Source organism: Oryzias melastigma, linkage group LG17, assembly GCF_002922805.2.
Source record: "Oryzias melastigma strain HK-1 linkage group LG17, ASM292280v2, whole genome shotgun sequence".
In the NCBI taxonomy this organism is placed as follows: Eukaryota; Metazoa; Chordata; class Actinopteri; order Beloniformes; family Adrianichthyidae; genus Oryzias; species Oryzias melastigma.
In genome coordinates, this window is record NC_050528.1 from 4,701,328 (window position 1) to 4,722,393 (window position 21,066).

General features: G+C 37.3%; 2 protein-coding genes across 3 annotated transcripts in view; one reads left to right on the forward strand and one right to left on the reverse strand.

The window, feature by feature from the left end:
* The window catches only part of LOC112147323 (corticotropin-releasing factor receptor 2), a 181,867-nt gene that overhangs the window by 2,336 nt on the left and 158,465 nt on the right, over positions 1-21,066 (forward strand). The gene's annotated exons all lie outside the window — the stretch shown is intronic.
* LOC112147325 (aquaporin-1) lies at positions 1,332-6,231 on the reverse strand. The gene is made up of 4 exons (XM_024273629.2): positions 5,704-6,231; positions 5,339-5,500; positions 5,146-5,226; positions 1,332-1,885 (listed from the first exon to the last, which is right to left on the reverse strand). Exons 1-4 carry the CDS (start codon positions 6,064-6,066, stop codon positions 1,706-1,708), a joined length of 786 nt encoding a protein of 261 aa, XP_024129397.1. The 5' UTR covers positions 6,067-6,231; the 3' UTR covers positions 1,332-1,705.

Genomic DNA, 21,066 nt, shown 5'->3' on the forward strand with positions numbered 1-21,066 from the left:
ACTACGACCCAGGAGCCAGATCTGGCCCTCCTCTACATTTGGCCCAGCCCCCCAACAGATTTAATAGTGTGAACGCTGTAAAGGAGCCACACTATAGTGGTTAACGTTTTCTTTATTTCTCCATTACTAATATTATTTTTCTTCCGTATGTTTTTTTCGACGTCCATAACTATTCAGCTCTTTCTGCTATTTAGCTCATTCATATTCAGCAAAATATTCAGCTCTTTCAATGCTAGCTTTTTCAACTGTTTTGGCAGTTACTAAGGATTTTTAGGCTATTTTTGAAGTTTAGCTTTTAGTCACAGGCTAGCTGTTTTAGCTAATTTAGGCTTTATCAGTTTTTTAGGATAATTTGGGGTTTAGCTAATATTTCAGCTACATGCCAGCTGTTTTAGCTAATTTTGGCTTTTAAAATTTTTGAAAAAAACATTCAAATTTTCACCATTAGAACACATTGGTGTCATAAATACATTTTGGGGCTAAGCCAATTGTTTCAGCTACATGCTAGCTGTTTTGGCTAATTTAGGATTTTTCTGTTTTTTCTAGGCTAATTTAGAGTTTAGCTAATATTTCAGCTACATGCTAGCTGTTTTGGCCAATTCAGTATTTTTTCAGATTTTTATTCTATTTCTGAGCTTAGCTATTATTTCAGCTGCATGCTAGCTGTTTTGGCTTACTTGAGCTTTTTTCAATTTTTAGGCCAATATGGCATTTAACTAATATTTTAGCTAGCTATCAGCTTCAGGGTTTTCAGCTATCCACTTCAGCTTTTTCAACTATCAATTTCAGCCTTCATAGCTGTTAATTTGAGCATTTTCAGCTATCAGCATTAGCATCTTCAATATATAGCTTACAGCACCCACACTAGGATTATCCCAGGTAATGCTATATATTTAGTTTTTAGTTAGTTTAAAGCTAATGATGGTTAAGATGTGTGCTTTACATCCATCCAGTTTGTGCATGACCTGATTAGTCGACTAATTGAAAAAAATAATCGGTGATTAGTTGAATATTAAAATAATCGTTTGTGGCAACGGTATTTTCATGATATGGCCACTTTAATTAGAACAGCCAGCACTATGTTTTTACCCATAAGGGCAGCTGTGACTAAAGCATGACATTTCCTTGTGGATGTTTTATGTTCATAATAACTTGTGTCAAATTTAATCTGGCAGTCCATAAACCTAAATCTGTTCTGAGTCGTGTGTTTCTAGGAACTCTATGAGTGCTGGTAACTTTTTGCATGTTATGTCATACAGTTCTTGTGGTTGTAATGGATTTATGGTCAGTATAAATCAGAAAATATTCATGAAAAATTCAATTGACAGCAATGAATTCTCACATCGTGTTTTATTTTACGTAAAAAAAGTCAGACAAAAGAGTGCACACAATATAACGTCCATCAGGAATAAGTGAAACAGGTAATATACAAAAATAGGCTTCAACATACAATACTGATATGGAGAAAAAAGATCAGCACACGGGTTTTAAACTTCAGCCGCAGTTTGATAAGGAGCTGGTGCTGCGCTGATAAAAGGAGTGAATTCCAAAGCCTCACCACCCGTAGACCACAATCCTCCTTGGCATTTCAAAACAATGTTAAAACTCTACACTACATTTCAAAGCTTTTGAATTTTACTTTTGTACATATTTATTTTTTTTAGTATAGACATTTACAAGGGCGCAACGGGGAAAAAAACTGCAACTACTTTGAAGACATCTCCACAGTCGCAGACTCGTTCCCTCCGTTTACGTCGTAGTCTCCCACCGGACCGCTGACCAGAACCTTCATGCGGTCAGGGAAGTCGTCAAACTTTGGGGACAGCAGGAAATCGTAGATGAGGGCTGCCGCTACTCCGCCACACATTGGGCCCACCCAGTACACCTGCGACAGATAACTCATATCAGTCGCTGCACCGGGTAACGTTCAAGGCCTGAGTATCTCACAGAAATGCCACAAATAGTTTAGATGAGTGGGACTTGAATAAGACACAATGAGTTGTGACTGATTAACCCTTTTACACCGGAGCTCCTGTGTTCATGTTCTTTGATTTACGGTAACTTTTCAACCGTTATCGTGTTTAAGGTTGAAATGTTACAGTTTGTTAAAGTTTTTGTGTTTAGGCATCACCGGCGATGCCTCAGGTGTTAAAGGGTAAATCCTTTTGAAAAAAATTTGAATTCAACTTTATTTATATCGCACTTTCTTCAGCAAAAAGGCAGCTTAAAGCTGCTTTTCTACTTAAGAATTTTCTGGAATTATCGTATTAACGATTGAAAAGTTACAGCACATTAAAGATATTGTGTTTAAGTTGTCACCGGTGGCGCCTCAGGTGTTAAAGGGTTAAACTCTTTTAAAATAATTCAAATTTAACTTTATTTATATAGCACTTTTCCACCTCAAAGCTGCTTTTCTCCGTAAGAATCTGCTGGAATGATTGCGTTAACGATTGAAAAGTTACCGTACATTTAATATTTTGTGTTTAGCGTCACCAGCGACGCCTCATGTGTCAAAGGGTTAAAGAGAATTTAAAAAAATTTAAATTCAACTTTATGTATATAACAGTTTTCCAGCCAAAAATCACAGTCAGTTGCTTTTCTCCTTCAGAATCTTTTGGAATTATCGTATTAACGGTTAAGAAGTTACGGTACTTTAAAGATTTTGTGTTTACCTTCCCCGGCGACGCCTCAGGTGTTAGAGGGTTAAACTCTTTTAAAATAATTGAAATTCAACTTTATCAATATCGCACTTTTCAGCTAAAAAAGCAATTCAGTGTTTTTTCTACTTCAAAATCTTCTGGAATTATCGTATTAACGGTTAAAAAGTTACCGTACGTTTGTGTTTAGCGTCACCAGTGACACATCAGGTGTTAAAGGGTTAAACTCTTTTAAAATAATTGAAATTCAACTTTATCAATATTGCACTTTTCAGCTAAAAAAGCAATTCAGTCTTTTTTCTACTTCAGAATATTCTGGAATTATCGTATTAATGGTTAAAAAGTTACCGTACGTTAAATTTGTGATTTTGTGTTTAACGTCACCAGAGACACATCAGGTGTCAAAGGGTTAAACCATTTTAAAACAATTAAAATTCCAATTTATTGATATTGCACTTTTCCAGCCAAAAAGGACAAAGTCGCTTTTCTCCTTCACAATCTTCTGGAATTATCGTGTTAACGGTTGAAAAGTTACCGTACTTTAAAGATTTTGTGTTTACCTTCCCCGGCGTCGCCTCTGGTGTTAAAGGGTTAAACCCTTTAAAAATAATTGAAATTCAACTATTTATATCGCACTCTTTCAGCTAAAAAGCACCTCAAAGCTGCTTTTCTCCTTCAGAATCCACTGGAATTATCGCATTCACAGTTGAAAAGTTACCGTACATTAAAAATTTTGTGTTTACCGTCACAGGCGATGCCTCAGGTGTTAAAGGGTTAAACTCTTTTGAAATAATTCAACTTAATTTATATAGCGCTTTTCCAGCCAAAAAGCACCTCGAAGCTGCTTTTCTTCTTCAGAATCTAGTGAAATTGTTATATTAACGCTTGAAAAGTTACCGTACGTTAATGAGTTTGTATATAAGCATCACCGGCGACGCCTCAAGTGTCAACGGGTTAAAGACAATTTTAAATAATTCAAATGTAACTTTATTGATATTGCACTTTTCCATTCAAAGAGCACAGTCAAAGTCGCTTTTCTCCTTCAGAATCTTTTGGACTTATCGCGTCAACGTTTGCAAAGTGACCGTACGTTAAAGACTTCATGTGCAAGCATCACCGGCGATGCCTCAGATGTTAAAGGGTTAAAGACAATTTTAAATAATTCAAATGTAACTTTATTTATATTGCACTTTTCCAGCCAAAAAGCACTTCAAAGCTGCTTTTCTCCTTCAGAATCTGCTGGAATTATTGCGTTCACAGTTGAAAAGTTACCGTATTCTAAAGATTTTGTGTTTAAGCGTCACCGGCGACGCCTCAGGTGTCAAAGGGTTAAAGACAATTTTTAATAATTGAAATTTAACTTTATTTATATTGCACTTTTCCGCCAAAAAGCACCCTCAAAGTCGCTTTTCTCCTTCAGAATCTTTTGGAATTACTATGTCAACGGTTAAAAAGTTACCGTACGTTAAAGATTTCGTGTGCCAGCGTCACCGGCGATGTCTCAGGTGTTAAAGGGTTAAACCCGTTAAAAATAGTTGAAATTCAACTTTATCTATACCGCACTTTTTCAGCTAAAAAGCATTTCAAAACTGCTTTTCTCCTCTAGAATCTACTGGAATTATCACGTCAACGGTTGAAAAGTTACAATACGCTAAAGATTTTGTGTATAATCGTCACTGGGGACGCCTCAGGTCTCAAAGGGTTAAAGACAATTTTAAAAAATTCAAAATTAACTTTATTGATATTGCACTTTTCCAGCCAAAAGCACTTCAAAATCATTTAAATATTTTGGAATCTACTGGAATCTACTGGATGGAGGCCCCGGGGAAGACCCAGGACATGCTGGAGAGATTATGTTTCTCGGCTGGTCTGGGAACGCCTCGGGGTCCCCCCAGAAGAGCTGGAGGAAGTGGCCGGGAGAGGGAAGTCTGGGCATCTTTGCTTAGACTGCTGCCCCTGCGACCCGGTCCCGGATAAGCGGAAGAAGATGGATGGATGGAATCTACTGGAATTATCGTATTAACTGTTGAAAAGTTACTGTACCTTAGAGATTTTGTGTTTAGTGTTACTGGTGATGCCACAGGCGTCAAAGGGTTAAAGACAATTTTAAATATTTTAAATTTAACTTTTCTTTATATTGAACGTTTTGCTCAGTCAAAATTGCTTTCTCCTTCAGAATCTTCTGGAATTATCGTGTTAACGATTGAAAAGTTACTGTACGTAAAGATTTTGTGTTTGGCTTCACCGGCGACGCCTCAGGTGTCAAAGGGTTAAACCCTTTTAAAAATGATTCAAATTTAACTATTTATGTAACACTTTTCCACCTCAAAGCCACTTTTCTCCTCCAGAATTTTCTAGAATTATTGTGTTAACAATTGAAAAGTTACTGTATTTTTTTTAGATTTGGTGTTTAAGCGTCACCGGCGACGCCTCAGGTGTCAAGGGGTTAACTCGTGTGTGTAGGGAATTATTCGCGTTTCCGACTTACCCAGTGGTCTGTAAAATCGTTCAGGATCAAAGCTGGACCAAAGGAGCGAGCAGGATTGATGCCGCAACCTGTGTAGCTGATCTATACAAACACAAAGACAAAAAAAAAAGTCATTTAAAGTTTATTCACCTGGTAAAGCTCACGAAAATGGGGTCAATCTTGAACAAACATTTTTGGGGATGGTGTAACTTACAGCTGCCAAATGTCCCAGGCAAACGGAGAGGCCAATGGCCAGGGGTGCAGAGCCCGTGACGTCACGCCTCCTTTTATCAGTGACTGCAATGACACACAGCACCAGCTGGAAGGTGGCCAGGAGCTCGATGCCCACTCCTTGGCTGGGGGTGATGCCGTTAAGCTTTAGGGGGGCGGGAGACAAAACTCACTCGAGATGGAAAGTTTCCCTCCATCACAAACTTTTTCAAGTACCATCATATCAGTGCAGTATAGGGTCATATAATCGGCAATTTTCTTTTTGCAAGACAAAAAAAATGTGGACAATAATTCCACTTTTCACCCCACATTTAAAGCAAAAACATGAAACAAAAAATTTTTACTCACAGAGTTGAGCCCCAGGGCGCTGCTGTTGGAGGGTCGCGTCCCATAAACGATGCCGCTGGCGAGGGCTGAACCCAACATCTGAGCCACAATGTACATGACCGCCTTGAACACACTGATCTGGCAGCTGGCGAGCATGCCGAGGGTGACGGCAGGGTTCAGGTGGGCTCCACTGATGTGGCCTAAGCTTTGGGCCAGCGTGGCGATGGCTAATCCAAAGGTCAGCGACACCTTCACCTCCTGATCCGGGTTGCCGTTGTTGGGGTTTCCTATGGCTGCAGAGATGCTGAGGAAAATGAAGAAGGTCATGCCGACCAGCTCGGCCAGAACGGCCCTCCAAAAGTCTTTGCTCTTGAACTCCCTCATGGTTGTGGTGGCTGGTGACGGTTTGAGCTGCAAAAGTGTGTGTAATCGTAAACAACAGCATCAGGCTGCATATATAAGGCCGGTGCTGATAATGGTCGGTGGGCGGGCGCTTCAAGAGAGAAAAAAAACTGAAAGAGAGAACTAATGAGAAACCCAAAAGAGCGGTCTCTCCCATCCCTCCCTCTGCTTCCTCCCCTCTCCGTCCTCCAGCCTTCTTTCTCCCCGTGCAGCACTCTCTCCGGTCTTTGGACTTTTGTGAATCGCAAAAGTCTTTAAATAGCTGCAAAGATAAAAATTCCCTCTCATACATGCATTTCAACGCTGAAAGAGAACTCCTAGTCAGAACTTTCCAGATGCATTTTTAGCTCAAATTTGCCCTAAATGACAATTTTGTACAATTTTTTGCTGTGCTCATGTGAGCATGGATCACTGGCAGCACACACTGGAAGGCTAGAGAGGGCTCCAAACAGCCTTCTACTCCACATTTCAGACACGGGTTCTAATCAAATTTAAAGCAATACGACATAAAATAATAAATTATGGAATCTGTTAGTCAAAAGAAGAAACTAAATGAAAAAATGAAGCTTTAAGTCAAGGTAGATGCAAAAAATGCAATTTTAATCAAAATGGTACAAGTAGGACTTCTGAATTTCTAATAGACTAACTGTGATTTATTAACTTGATAGACCTTTTTGCACAATTACTCGCTGTATTGTTGAGCAAGAAAGTGAATGATCAACTCCAGGAACTGCACTGCCTGTTCTAGATGCCCCCCCAACTCATAGAGGGATTACAACAAAAGAAAAAGAAAAAAAAACAATTGTTCAGTTGAATGAAAACTTTAAAGCTTTTAGGATTGCATGTCCTCAGAAGGAACCTGGACTTCAACTCTATTTTACCCACAGGATAACCATCAGATTAGATCTAATTTAGATTAGGTTTAGATTTATTGTCCATTTTACAACTACAGAACAGCAGACACACAGACATATGCCTAAAGAGTCAAAATAAAAATAAGAACCAGCATCACAAAATATGACCAGCAGCCAAAAAAATAATTTATAATTTTTTTTTACACAATTTCCAGTGTAAATATTCATGATTTCTGCTCTTTTTTTGGTTTATGTCACACATGTCACATTCAAGGCCCGGGGGCCTGATCCGGCCCTCCGGGTAATTCTATCCGGCCCTCCAGATCATTTTATTTTATTGCTGGCCCGATGTTATCTTGCGCTTGATTTCTAACTTGTATAATTTTAACAAAATATATATTTTAGGTTATTTGGGGTTTAAATTGATTTATTCTGGAATAATATTTCCACCTTTTTATTATTCATATTTATATTAAAAAGTTATGGTTTTAAATGTTTATAAATTGGCATTCTGCTAGACTATTTTGGCATTTACTAAGATTTTTTTAGGCTATTTTGGAGTTTAGCTAATATAACAGCTACACACTAGCGGTTTTGGCTAATGTTCTTTTTCCATTTTTTAAGCTGTATTGGGTTAAGCTAATATTTTGGGTACCTGCTCGCTGTTTTAGGATTTTTTTTGTTTTTTAGGTTGTTTTGGAGTTAGGCTAATATTTCCTAATTTATGCTTTTTTCTGTATTTTTAGGCTTTTTTGTAGTCTAGCTATTTTCTTTAGCTACATGCTAGCTGTTTTGGCTAACCTAATTTTTTTTAAGCTTTTTAGGCTAATTTGGAATTTAGCTAATATTTTAGCTGGCTATCAGCTTCAGCGTTTCAGTTATTAACTTCAGGTGTGTTTTGCATTTTGGCCTCCTGTGCGATTGAGGTTTACATCCTTAAATTTGGTCTGCTAAACACTTTGGTTTATCTATTATCTGACTATGTTAATTTTTTTTTAAATACAGCGTCATAAGTCAGACAATGGAAAGTGCTCCGTCTAATTTATTATCTTTTAATAATTAACTCATCCGACTTGTGGAGTGTCTGTGCCGCAAGTTGCATCGAGGTATCTTTCAGAGCCGTGACTCATGCTTGAACTGCAGTGACAGAAATTCATCATTTCTTCAAATAATTCAAAAGTCATAAGTTAAGTGCAACAGATGATGGTAAGATGTGTCATCATTTTAAGAGGAATTTGAGGAGTCATATTTTTGGGCAACATCATGCAGTTTGTTCATTTCTGGTTCAAAAGAACAGTAAACAAATAATCTGTTCATTTAAATGCAATTTATTGCCAATTTAGCCTTTTCACTGAGTTAATAAAGTAAGCAAATAGGTAAACTGACAAATCATTAACTTGTCTTTGTGATTGTACATATTAACTCATGTTTGGATCATTTGAAAGCAGTTACATGTTTTTACATCAAAAATTCTATTTACTGCATTGATGTTGATGGATTTGAATGAGAGAAGAAACAAAGATGTCTTAAACATCAAGTAATACATCTTTTATTTGAAGAAATTAGTAAAAAACACTCTGGACAGACCACCAGCCCGTCACAGAGCTCATTGAGCTGGATGGACGGCTACGGCGGATAGCTTAGCGAGCTTGTGAGCTCCGCTCCCCAGATTTCGGCAGAGCTCATGGCGATCACCCTGCACAAGCTGAAGCAGATCCAGCGAAGTCTACTGTCCAGGGTGTGGGTCCCTGAGCAGCGGAGCCCACTCTTCTTCCCCGCCGGCGGTTAGCTGCCCGGCAGCCTGGAGAACTACCGCGAGTGCCGTTGTAGCGCGCAGGAACGCTCTAGCTTCATGGACATATGATGTTTTTCTTATTTTCATCAAGGCAATATTACAAAGATCTCCCAGTTTACCTTGGGGCCACTCAAGGCAGAGTCTGGCTGAGGCTGGGCCGTATGGGGTCCCATTCGTGTCAAAAATATGTTTTTTGGCATGACTGTCTATATCTTTGGTCCTTTTTCTATGTCTAATGATTGAACATTTCTTCATGTCTATGTACTATTAAGGCGGGGGCTGCAAAAAATGACTTGGGGGTCACAAATGGGCCGCGTGCCGCCAGTTTGAGACCCCTGCTTTTTATTATATGGAGTCGGAGTGTGGTAAAGTTGAAAGTTATGACATTTTGCTGGCTATTTTGGCTAATTTAGACTTTTTTTTTGTTTTTTTTGGCTATTTTGGAGTTTAGCTAATATTTCAGCTACATGCTAGCTGTTTTGACTAAAACTTTTTTTCATTTTTTGGCTAATTTGGCATTTAACTAATATTTTAGCTGGCTATTAAATTTAGCATTTTTAACTATTAGCTTCAGCGTTTTCAGCTATCAACCTCAGTGTTTTTAGCTATTAATTTCAGTGTTTTCAGCTATCAGCACTAGCATCTTCAGAGGCCAAATTCAGCTTACAGCATTCACACTAGCGTTATCGCAGGTAATGCTATGTATCTAGTTTTTAGTTAGTTTAAAGCTAATGATGGTTAAGATGTGTGCTTTACATCCAGTTTGCCCATGACCCGATTAGACGACTATTTAGAAAAAGTTATCGATGTTTAGATGACTATTAAAATGATTGTTGTTACACCACTACTATGCACTACTAATCAATATCTCCTGCGTATCCCGTCAAACGACAAGAGCTAATGACGCTAGCAGCTGTTGCTAAGGACTTTTCTGAGATCTAACGACAATAGCAAATGCAAAGTTTTAAGCTTGAAGCTGAAACATCACATGGCAAACACAAAGCTATCATCAAAAAATCGTGGACATGCAGATGATATTGCTTAGTAGACATTAGACATCCATATTAAAGCAGGGGCCACAAAATATTGACTTATATCACCAGTTTGAGACCCCAGACATAGAGAGAACAATTAACATCGGTTACTCAGTCATTCTGTTTGTCAGAATACCCATTGTTGCTCTGGTGGGTCTTTTTAACAAGTTCTTGCTAAACCAATTGTTTTTTCATGATATATTTTATTTATTGCAAGTTACTCAAGTCATAAACTAGATGCCGGAATAGGAGCATGTGGGGCCCTTTTGTTCCACCTTAAACTTTCAAAGCGTCCAAGAGATTCTCGGGTCAATCACTGCTTACTAATGTCATCTGGTCCCGAAATGGTGAAATCGGGTGATATCCGTACCATGGAAAAATGTCGCCTGAACTGACTTTAGTTCGTTGGAAACCAAGGTAAGGCACTTTCTATTGTCGACGTTACAGCCTTGTTTTGCCCATCTCTATTTCTGTCAATGGTTGACACAGGTTTTGTTTTAGTCAGAGGCAAAACTAAAAGATTTTTCTGTAAAAAGTAGGTCAGTTAAATCTGCTGTCACCTCAGCTATAACGATGACGGCAAGATTACTGCAGCGACCCGTTCATGTGAGCATCAGGCCAAGAGGCAAACTGAACTTCATGATTATAACACAAAATATTCAACTGGGAACATAAGTGTCAGGTTCCTGGAGTCAACCTAATCTGTTTGACACGGGAGGAAAACTGAGCTAAATTTAGAAGTGATATCTCTGTTATTCCTCTAGAGTTAGCAAAGACAATCGCAGGAAGAAATCTGAAAAATGCGACTCACACAAACACACACTCACACACACTGTTGCGCTATCGTACGATTGTTCAATGGAGGCTCACATGCGTCAAGACTGTAAGGAATGTGTTTGAATTCCAAGAAATTTGGACCAATGTGTTTGGTTATGGCTGCCCCCCTGCTGACCCGTAGTAAATACCTCAGTTAATTTTTGATCTCTTCATTTAGGATCTACTAATTTGTTATAGAAGACTGAAGACTTGCTCATCGTTATCTGTTTGAAGTGACAGTTTATCTGGTGGAACGCTTCTGATAGAAGATAGTTTCTCTGATGGATGTTTTCTGGTGCTCATTTTCTCCTACATCCGTACTCGTGCATATAATCATGATACACAATCGCAGCGTTTAAGCAGAAGGTTTCGGGGCAGCTGTTGCCCAAGGACTCAGCTGAGAAAGTGACTGTTGGAAGGGAAGCATTAAATTGAATGTGAACTTGCAGCAGAAGTTCAGAAAGTTCATCTTGTTTATGGCCAGAGGATTGCAGAGCAGCAGCAGCAGCAGAATGAAATGAGGCTGCGTTTGGATCTGTACCACACACTGTCAAGCCTGACATGAAGGGAGCTGCTCTCAGGGGAAACGATGTTCTCGGCGGCTCAGACAGAATCCAAAAGCACTTTTGATGGCTTGATATGGAGAGAATCATTTGTCATATATGACATACATTTGAGCTTCTTGGTAGATCAAAGTTTTCTGAACACAAATTGAATTAGAACATGTGTCACATTCAAGGCCCGGGGGCCGGATCCGGCCCTCTGGGTAATTCTATCCGGCCCTCCAGATCATTTTATTTTACTGTTATTAATGGCTTGATGTTATCTTACGCTTATTTCTAATTTTGATATATTTTTATGGAGAGTAAAATATTGAAAGTTATTCAAGGTTTATGTTGATTTATTCTAGAATAATATTCCTACCATTTTATTATTCATAATTATGCTAAAAAGTTATGGTTTTTAAAAATTGGGATCATGCTAGCTTTTTGGATTTATTTGGTATTTTCTAAGATTTTAGGCTAATTGGAGTTTAGCTAATATTTCAGCTACATGCTGGCTGATTTGGCTGACGTAGGATTTTTTTTAAATTAGGCTGTTTTGGAGCTGGAGTCATATTTACACGTTAGCTGTTTTGGCTAATTTTGGCATATTTCAGTTTTTTAGGCTATTTTGAAGTTTAGCAAATATTTTAACTACATGCTAGTTGTTATGGCTAATTTGTTTTTTTTTCTATTTTTTTGGCTGTTTCAGTTTTTTAGGATATTTTGAAGTTTAGTATTTTCTTCATCTACATGCTAGCTGTTTTGGCTAACCTAAGTTTTTTTTCCGGCTAATTTAGCATTTAGCTCATATTTTAGCTGGCTATCAGCTTCAGCCTTTTCAGCTATCAGCTTCAGCATTTTTAGCTATTAATTTCAGCATCTTCAGCCATCTTCAGTGGCTGAATTCAGCTTACAGCAGTCACTCTAGCATTATTGCAGGTTATGCCATATATCAAGTTTATAATTGTGTTAAAAAGTTACAGTTTTAAAGTTTTAAAAATTTAGTTTTAGAGTGTTCAATAAATGTTTTTCTTGTTCAGTCCACGACCAAAGGTGTGTTTTGGATTTTATTCCTGTGTACAATCAAGTTTGATACCCCTGAGTTAGAAACTAAAAAAAACAAAACAAAAAAAAACAAACAAAAAAAAACAATCAAAATTCTTCATCTTGAACAAAATATTTATGACCTGATTTCTGCTGTGTGTGGATTTGCATTTCTAGAGTTATGTGACAATCTCAAGATGACTTTAGATGCAACAATTTGTATAATTAATGACGCGTACTGTAACTTGTTTGCATTCAAAAGCTGCAATTTACATGATTATTCATTTGGTGTGCACGTTACAAATATCTCAGCTAACAGTTTAAAAAGGAAAAAAGAAAAAAAGGTGGTTAAAAAAAGATGAAAGCAGAAGAGGTTTACATCTCTGCAGCGGCAGCAGAAGTGCACCCTGCAGAGAAAATGAAAGAGGGCATATCCAAACTGCAGGAGGAGCACCGATGACTGCCACCGTCTCATCTTTACACCAGTATCCCTCTGACAGGGAGCCTTTTCCTGACATTGTATGTGTCGAAACCAAACATTGGATTGTGTTTGAGCAGCCATGGAAACCCCAAGACTCCTTCTCCTGCGATCCAGCGCAAAACAAACCCTGCTTTTCCTCAAATTCCAATTGAATGAGGTTCAGAGAAATCTGTTTTATTTGCTTTTCTATTCATTTTTTTATTATCTAAAATTCATCTTTGCATTAAAAAGGTTGATCAGTAAAACATTTCCACAAATGTCTTTGACCAAACTAGGTCAAAAACTATTACAATTCATGAAAGTTCAGTTTGGGACAATAAATACAGTCATATCGACTCCATCATTGTTCTATTGTACTTCAATATTGACAAAATGAATGTCTTTCCACTGCTTTAGAGGATAACACAGAGCTGCCCTCTAACAGCAATGATCTCAATTCAAATCAATAGTACATGTGTGAGGACCAGACAACTCAGAACAAAGTCATTTCCACACAGAGACGGGTTTGGGTTAATTTGGTTCACTCCAATACTTTAAAGGTGCATCCATTTTTTTGTCACCCAAACACTTTGAAAGTAACGTCTTTTGGCATTTGTTCCTATTTTCTGAATGGTTAACGCTTTTCTGCAGTTTGTAGCCTCAGCAGGATGCCGTGGACAAAACACAAACTCTAAATGCCCTAAATTCACGTCAAAGTCAAGGCCTGGGGGCCGGATCCGGCCCTCTCGGTAATTCTATCCGGCCCTCCAGATCATTTTATTTAAGTGTTAGTAATGGCCTGATGTTACCTTGGGCTTATTTCTAAGTAGTATAATTTTTACAAAATATATTTTTATGGACAGTAAAATATTGAAAGTTATTTAAAGTTTAAGTTGATTTATTCTGGAATAATGTTCCTGTCTTTTTATTATTCATAATTATGTTGAAAAGTTACGTTTTTAAAGTTAGAAAAAAATAGCATTCTGTTAGCTTTTTGGATTATTTTGATATTTACTAATATTTTTTAGCCTATTTTGGAGTTTAGCTAATATTTCAGCTATATGATAGCTGTTGTGGCTAATTTAGGCTTTTTTCAGCTTTTTAGGCAATTTTTGAGTTTAGCTAATATTTCAACTACTTGCTAGCTGTTTTAGCTAATTTAGGTTTTTCTCAGTTTTCTTTTGTCCATTTTGGTGTTCAGCTAGTATTGCAGCTACATACTAGCTGTTTTGGCTAATTTAGGGTTTTTTTTTTGTTTGTTTTTAGGCTGTTTTTGAGTTAGGCTAATATTTCAGCTATATGCTAGCTGATTTTAGCTAATTTAGGCTTTTTTTGTTTTGCTTTTAGGGTGTTTTGAAGTGAAGCTAATATTTCAGCTACATGCTAGTTGTTTTGGCTAATTTAGTTTTTTTTAAAGGCCGTTTTAGAGTTAGACTAATATTTACAGCTGTTACAGCTGTAATGCTGTTTTGGCTAATAGACCCTCTTCATGATGATGTCGGACAAAATGGCGACAGGGCAGTCAAAGTGAATAGTCAATTTCGATGTTCGCATTTGGCTGATAGCTGATTATCAGCTTCAGGGTTTTCAGCTATTGACTTCCGCATCTTTAGCTATCAGCATTAGCATCTTCAGCGGCCAAATTCAGCTTACAGTATTCACACTAGTGTTATCACAGGTAATGCTATATATCTAGTTCATAATTATGTTAAAAAGTTACAGTTTTAAAGATATAAAAATGTAGTTTTAGAGTGTTCAATAAATGTTTATCTTGTTTCTGCCCTGGACCTAAAGTGTGTTTTTGATTTTAGCCCCTTATGCGATTGAGCTTGACACCCCTGATCTAAATGAATCCTTCAACATTTTCACTTGGTGGAATTAAAAGTATTTGGCACAAAGGTCACAGAGAGGAGAAGGTCGCGGTCTGTTTGGTTTTCTGCCTTTTAGGGAGTGAAAGGAACTGCGGTTGGTGCAGTGACTGTTCCGCTCTCAACAGCAACACATTCAGATCTGATAAAGAAATCCTGCTGTTTGCTTTAGAGCCACAGAAACTTTGTGTGAAATTTACAGTCCGCTGATAGCCGAGGAATTCCTATACCTGAGTTATTGCACAGACACGTGTTGCAAAAGCAGAAAAAGGAGTCAAACTAAATGTGTGGAAAGTGGTAAACGAGCTAAAAGAGGAAAATGCTCAGCTGTGTGGTGAGTAGTGAGTTCGGTGTTCGGCCTGAAAGTTTTGCAGTCTAAAAAATGTCACAGGAATCTAATGATTAACTTTCATCATTTTCTCTGTGAATTGATGGAATAAAACTGTTTTGTCAAACATTATTTAATGAAATGTTCTATTCCATGTTTGGTAGTAGTAGTTTAAGGGTAAGACCCAATACAATTGTCTTTGATCTGGTTTAAAAGTTTCACATATCTTTGCTAAATTGGTTAAACTGTTATGATGGTTGATCATTTTTTTCTGCATCACAATGACACACTGGTCGTTTTTATGTTATAGTAAAATGTCTCAATTGAAATGGTATTTTCTAAAATCTATTCGATTAATCTCATATCAGACAGGTTGAATAGATTCTACCTCTGACCGATTTATCTGGTTGGATCGTAGGAATAGAAATTGATGAATCGATTAATCACTACATACCTATTTAAAGCGTTCCCAGTGCTCTCTTAATTATGATTATGCAGTTTCTAGCAAAAAAGTGTCATTTTCTGACTTATTGTTATAATTATAACATGTGTCATCTAATCTGTGCTGAAAGTGTGATTTATATCTATGATTCTAATCATTTTGGTGATTTTTATCCTCAAAATCTCTGTATTAATAGATGCATCAGAATGGAGCAGAGCAGGAGGCCTGCGGTTTGCAGTAGTAGCTTCTATGTCACTGGTACAAGCTTTTTCCAACATTTTTTCTTCTGCTCCCAATTTAGATCAAGAAAAACTTAGAAATGTAAGTTTGAGCTAAATTTTAATGTCCTCCATCCTTTGAAAAATGTCACAAGAACAGAATGAAAACAACAAAAACATATGATTTCATCGTCTTTATTCAAAAAACCCTCCAAAAATTTCTATTTAAGTTGGTTTCTTGTAAGTTCTTTTCATACTGTCTTTATTGTTTTAAATGGAAAAGCTAAAGTTTTGTTTGTTTCCATCCTGTTTTTGTCAAAAAATGTCTGAATTCCTGCAGGTTTTATTTGGGTGAAGCACCTTATAAACTCAAATTTTACATTTATTATTTCAAACAAAACTCTAATCATACTTACATTTTCTCTTAGGTTATGAATATTTCCTTAACGTTTCTTAATTAATACATGTCTTTGCTAAAACATTCTTTATCAGTCTACAACAAAAGCAAAGCTGGACATTTCAATGTCTGATTCCTCAAACTTAAAAATGTAAATCTGTGTATTTGTGGCATTTGTGAGGTGGAAGTGGCTCAGAACAGTCGATGAGAAAGAGGGAATCAAACACATTCAGAGTGTTTGAACAGAAAACTGCTTGATGAACAAAAGATAAAAGGCAGAGCGGCAAAGACAATCCACACTTCCAGTGACCCGTCAAACTGCTTATGACAGTCGGGGACTCATTTTGCTAATTGCTCATATTTATCTAATTACAGTTTCGTCTGGAAAGTATTTCACCTCAATATCAAACACGCTTTAACCGAAAAATAATTAACTTGATGAATAAATTAACTGTTTTTTGCAAGATTTTGTATTACACGACACTGATTTCTAAATTTGAATTAGGTCTTTTCAGAAATGAGGAGAAGAATTAGAGCAAAACAAGGAATGAAGTGACTCGCTCGACCTTCAGTTCTTCACTGCGGTTGACAAAGCGAGTGGTTGTATCCCTAAAGTGCTCACACATTCAAATCCGTTTGTTAAAGGCCTCTATTCAGTCCCAGGAGACAGTAGTGTTAGCAGCCAAATCACAATCATGGGACCGCTGCTGACTGAGCGGCGAGTTTGGGTCATGGCATTACTGAGCTGACCCAGACTGCACTGCTGGTTACATAACCATCTCAAATCCCTACTAAATTAAAATAATCAATTTATTGTGTTTTTCTTCATAGTTGATGATGTTTGTGTTTCTGAAGCAACCAACAGATGAAAAATTATTTCAAGTTGTGAAATATTTTAGATTAAATTTTTCAAAAAACAACCACCACTCTGACTTTTTTTTTTATTGTGTTTTACTCATTGACTGAATAACAGAACTGGACCGAGTGACTCCCCTCCCCTGGTGTTGCAAACAGGAAGTGCCCACTATATCCTATAGACTTCTGTTATTCTATTTGTCAAAATAACCATTCTTGCTCCAATAATTTTTTATTAACATTTTCTTGATAATCCTAGTTTTTTATGTTTTTCTGTAACACGTTAGCATAAACTTGCATGTGGTCTTACGTCGAACATTTAAAAATATGTTTTGTGTAGCCCGCTTTCAAATTAAAGGGTAACCAAACAGTAAGTCAACCTTTTTTTACCTCTATAAATGTGTCTTTAAACATGTTGACTGTTGGTTATTACAACATTTTTGCCAATTTAAAAGAAACTTGTTTAATTCCAGAAAATATTATGGAAAAAAAATCACCTCTGCAGGTTGAAATGAGCTATTACAGTTGAATTTTGTGATTGGTCAACTGGTGTCAGTCCCACGTCATTTTAGAAGTTTCATGTCATCATGCTCTCCATCTCCAGTATTAAAGCCCCGCCCATCTTTGAATCTGTACGGCCGGTCGTTATCGTGTTAGCTTTTGCTTAGCTAGTCGGTGTTTTACCTTCGATTGTCAAAAATCTGCTGGTTTGTGCAACTTCCAGTGGACTTGGAAGCAAGGAATCAGTGAGCGCAATTAAATTCAGAGAACCTTTCCCTGGTGAAGGGATTTGCAATGCACGTTTCACTCCGGATTGTTAGCTTAAATCATTAGTTTTTACTAGCTTACGATGCTAGCATAATTTTACCATTTTAGCATCCTCAGTTGAAAAGATGGTCTCTCAGACTGATGGTTCACAACCCTTTATTAACACATATATTTATAAACACACCGTAAGAGCTACAAAGAAAAAATACAAATACATTTGACATCTCTTACAGTTGTATTCACTTTTTGTTTTATTTATTACTTTCTAACCTTCAAAATTTTACACAATTAATTTATTAGTTTGACAATTTTAACTTTTGATGCAAATCAAATACTGTAACTGTATTTTAACAAACAATAAAATTCTGTTTCTTTCTGTAAAAAAATAAAATACACCTTTTCAAACAATGACTCAGCATTAGCTTGACATCACAGTGCCACCTACTAGGCAAAATAAAATGTACTAAAAACATAAAATTATGTGAAAACAGAACTAAAAAGTCGCCAAAACATAAATTAGTACAAGCCTTGTTCCATCATAAACCAGGTGCTATGGGATATGGTAAAATGTCTTTTTTTTTAGCTTTAACTTTGTTTTAACGGTTTTGGCAAACACCAAGCGCACACAGCCTTCATGTTAGCTTGAATGACAACTTCCGGTTTTGCGCATCTTTGCACCCCTTCAAAATAAAAGCCTCAGCCAGGTTAAACAATAAGCTGAATCTAGAGGTAATTTACAATCGGGTCCCCTTTGGTCCTGCAAACCCTCAGCTGTGCCGGGTGTTGTGACAAGATATCTTATCCGTTTCTGGTATCGTATTGCAGTCCTGCTGTTCGACATTGCTAAGCTAGCGGCTCGAAACAATAAAGTTCTGGTCCATAAGTGCCTGCCTCGTGAGAAGGTGAAAGAGAAAGTCCTCAACCTTTACAGAAAGTTCTCTAGTGAAACTGGCATCTCTGTGCTTCCATGTTGAAGATGAAGAATATAGTAACTCAAGCTAACCTTTACTGTCAATCACAGATCCAAACCACACCTCCCCCGCTCAGCCCGCCCTCTCTTCAAATCTGGGCTGAGACTGTCTGTTGTGTTATCCTTTATGCACTTTGTGTTATGTTATTATGCTACATATGAAAGGTAATACATACGTAAAGATTGATTTGGTTTGATTTGAAATGGTAGGGGTGTGGCCTTCCAACCAGCTCACTCCTGAGTGGTTACCATAGAAACGATAACTCAGACCGACTAGGACCAATCACTTCTTACCGACGACTTCTGGGTCGTGTCATGAAAAATTGGCAAAAAATGGAGTAAATCCTTCTGTATGGACGACTTCACACCCACTCCAGTCCAGTTATCATATACAGTCAATGAGTTGACTATTGACATCTATAAACACTCATTATCTCTATTTGTCTATTAGGTGTAAATTGTTGGTGTGCTCAGACATCAGGAGCTGATAGTGGTTTTGGCTTATCTAACTTCCACAATGGGGGTGTAATTAGTGTGAAATTGTCCATTTTTAACTCGGCCAATAACGGATTTCCTTCGATTCTTTGTGTGTTTTGCTGCACAGAAACAGCAGTAGGTTTGTGCACACCGCCACGCCATTGTTCGTTGACTCTGGAGTGATGTCTGTCAGTTCATTTTGGCTTATTTATTTATTCATTTTGACTAAATATATCTCCAAAATGATCCATTTGGCCTCATTCACCTTTTCCATTTTTATAAAGACTATTAAATCTGTGGTTTATAGCAGCTAAAGCATCTTTGGAAATAAAATTCTTCAGTTTAAACTTTAACTAATGGGTGTTTAAAGGTATTTTTAACTCAAAGGAGGAAGTCAGCTGTTGGGATGGAGGATTTTTTTTTTAAAGGCTCACAAACACAGAGGTGCTCCCTGAGTTTTGTGCTGCTGATGCCTCACTGCCCGTTTATCATCGGTGTAAATCCATTGCATGACTTCCTGGTTCCTACAAAAGCCTTACAAAACGCCTGTGAAAGGCTTAGTCAGGGGTCCGTGGTACCATGACAGCCGCTTCAGCCTTTCAAGTCAAATTTTTGGAAACCACATCCTGTTTTTTTATGGACCCATCTGCTAAGATCACCAAGGAGACCCCGCTTGCTAAAGCAGCACAGTGTTGGCACAGCTTTATTTCTAATTGCATGGCGGGAATTGTGAAACCTTGTTTCTTTATTTTCGACGGCAAATAAAATTGGGCCGTTATGATTTTTTTCAACCCTTTTAAACTAATTGTAGACACAACACGAGCGGTTTATGGCGACTTCACACGTTGTGAAAAAACAGTGTCTTATATAAGTTTTTTTTTTCTCACGTAAAACCCTTTACCCCCCCAGATAGCGGTCTTTACGAGGCCTTTATGAGCTGCTAGTCTTCACAGGATAACATCTCTGGTATGAGGACAAGTATATAACATAATAAAATGTCGAATGATAAGGAGGAACTTTGTACTGAGAACAAGATGAACACCAGCTTTCATTGACTTGTTTTATTGTAAAAAAAAAAAACAAAACACAAAAATGTGAGCTGGAAGTCAAAAGGTCACAAAGTCCAGAAGTGTGTGTCCGCATGAGTGAGAAAGGAGTGGGTTTGTTCAGGCCTGTTGTCATCATGAGACAGGAAACAATGACACACGTTTAGGGTTCGTCCAGAGAGACCAGAGAACAATGAGATACTTCCTCACTCTGCAGGAGGCCTCTGTAAAAAGATTTGTGTTAAAATACTTCTAGAGTTGACGTCTCAATAATGCCCATGCAGTGTTTTAAGTTTAAGACATGCAAAACACATGAACATTTCATCCAAAAGTTTCCACCCATCATATTAAAATCCACAAATTTTGTTTCTGGCACGTGTTTTCATCTATAATTTCACCGTTAATAACCTGATATTAGCAAATAACTAACATGACTGAGCAAGAAAAGTTAATATTCCTTCATCATCAATCAAAAGGAGAAAGGAGCAGTTTGTTGGGAATTCTTTGTGATGCTTTCCAAAAAGGGTTAGAACAACCTAACGTCTCAGGAGATTCTAGAGGTACGAACAGTACTTATCTGTTAAATATGATATATTTGTGTGAAAAATGTCTCATTAAGATGATCACAAATCAGGTTGTACTTAAAACATAAAAAAATACAACACATTCCTTATGTTTGACCTTTTGTTCACACTTTTGGAAACAAACCAGCATGAGTTGGTTTGTTGAAAATTAAAAACAGAGAATGTTGGTGATAGTAAAAAAAAAAAAGAAGAACCTTGATGTAAAAGTTTTGCTGGACTCTCTGTGTTTTGTCAGCAAATACTTCTTGAGTCATTTTCCGCATCACACAAAACTTACTTAAAAGAAAATGTTTGTTTTGGAGGTTGGGATTAAATAAATTACAAAAAATGCTTTATGATGTGTGTCAAATTAAGATGTCCCGGTCCCACAGTCGACACAAAGATGTTTGTGTTTCTGAAGTTAATAAAACGTGGATGGCAGCGCTCTCATTTCTCACCAAACTGAATGAACTTCATCCAAACCAGGCACAAAAAGCAGAAT

What these genes read in the sequence shown, in the direction of transcription:
- LOC112147325 (XM_024273629.2), bottom strand. Translation starts at nt 6,066, where the DNA reads ATGAGGGAGTTCAAGAGCAAAGACTTTTGGAGGGCCGTTCTGGCCGAG. An exon ending in GCGCCCTGGGGCTCAACTCT is followed by an intron (nt 5,501 to 5,703) that starts GTGAGTAAAAAT and finishes GCCCCCCTAAAG; the next exon opens with CTTAACGGCATCACCCCCAG. An exon ending in ACGATTTTACAGACCACTGG is followed by an intron (nt 1,886 to 5,145) that starts GTAAGTCGGAAA and finishes TATCTGTCGCAG; the next exon opens with GTGTACTGGGTGGGCCCAAT.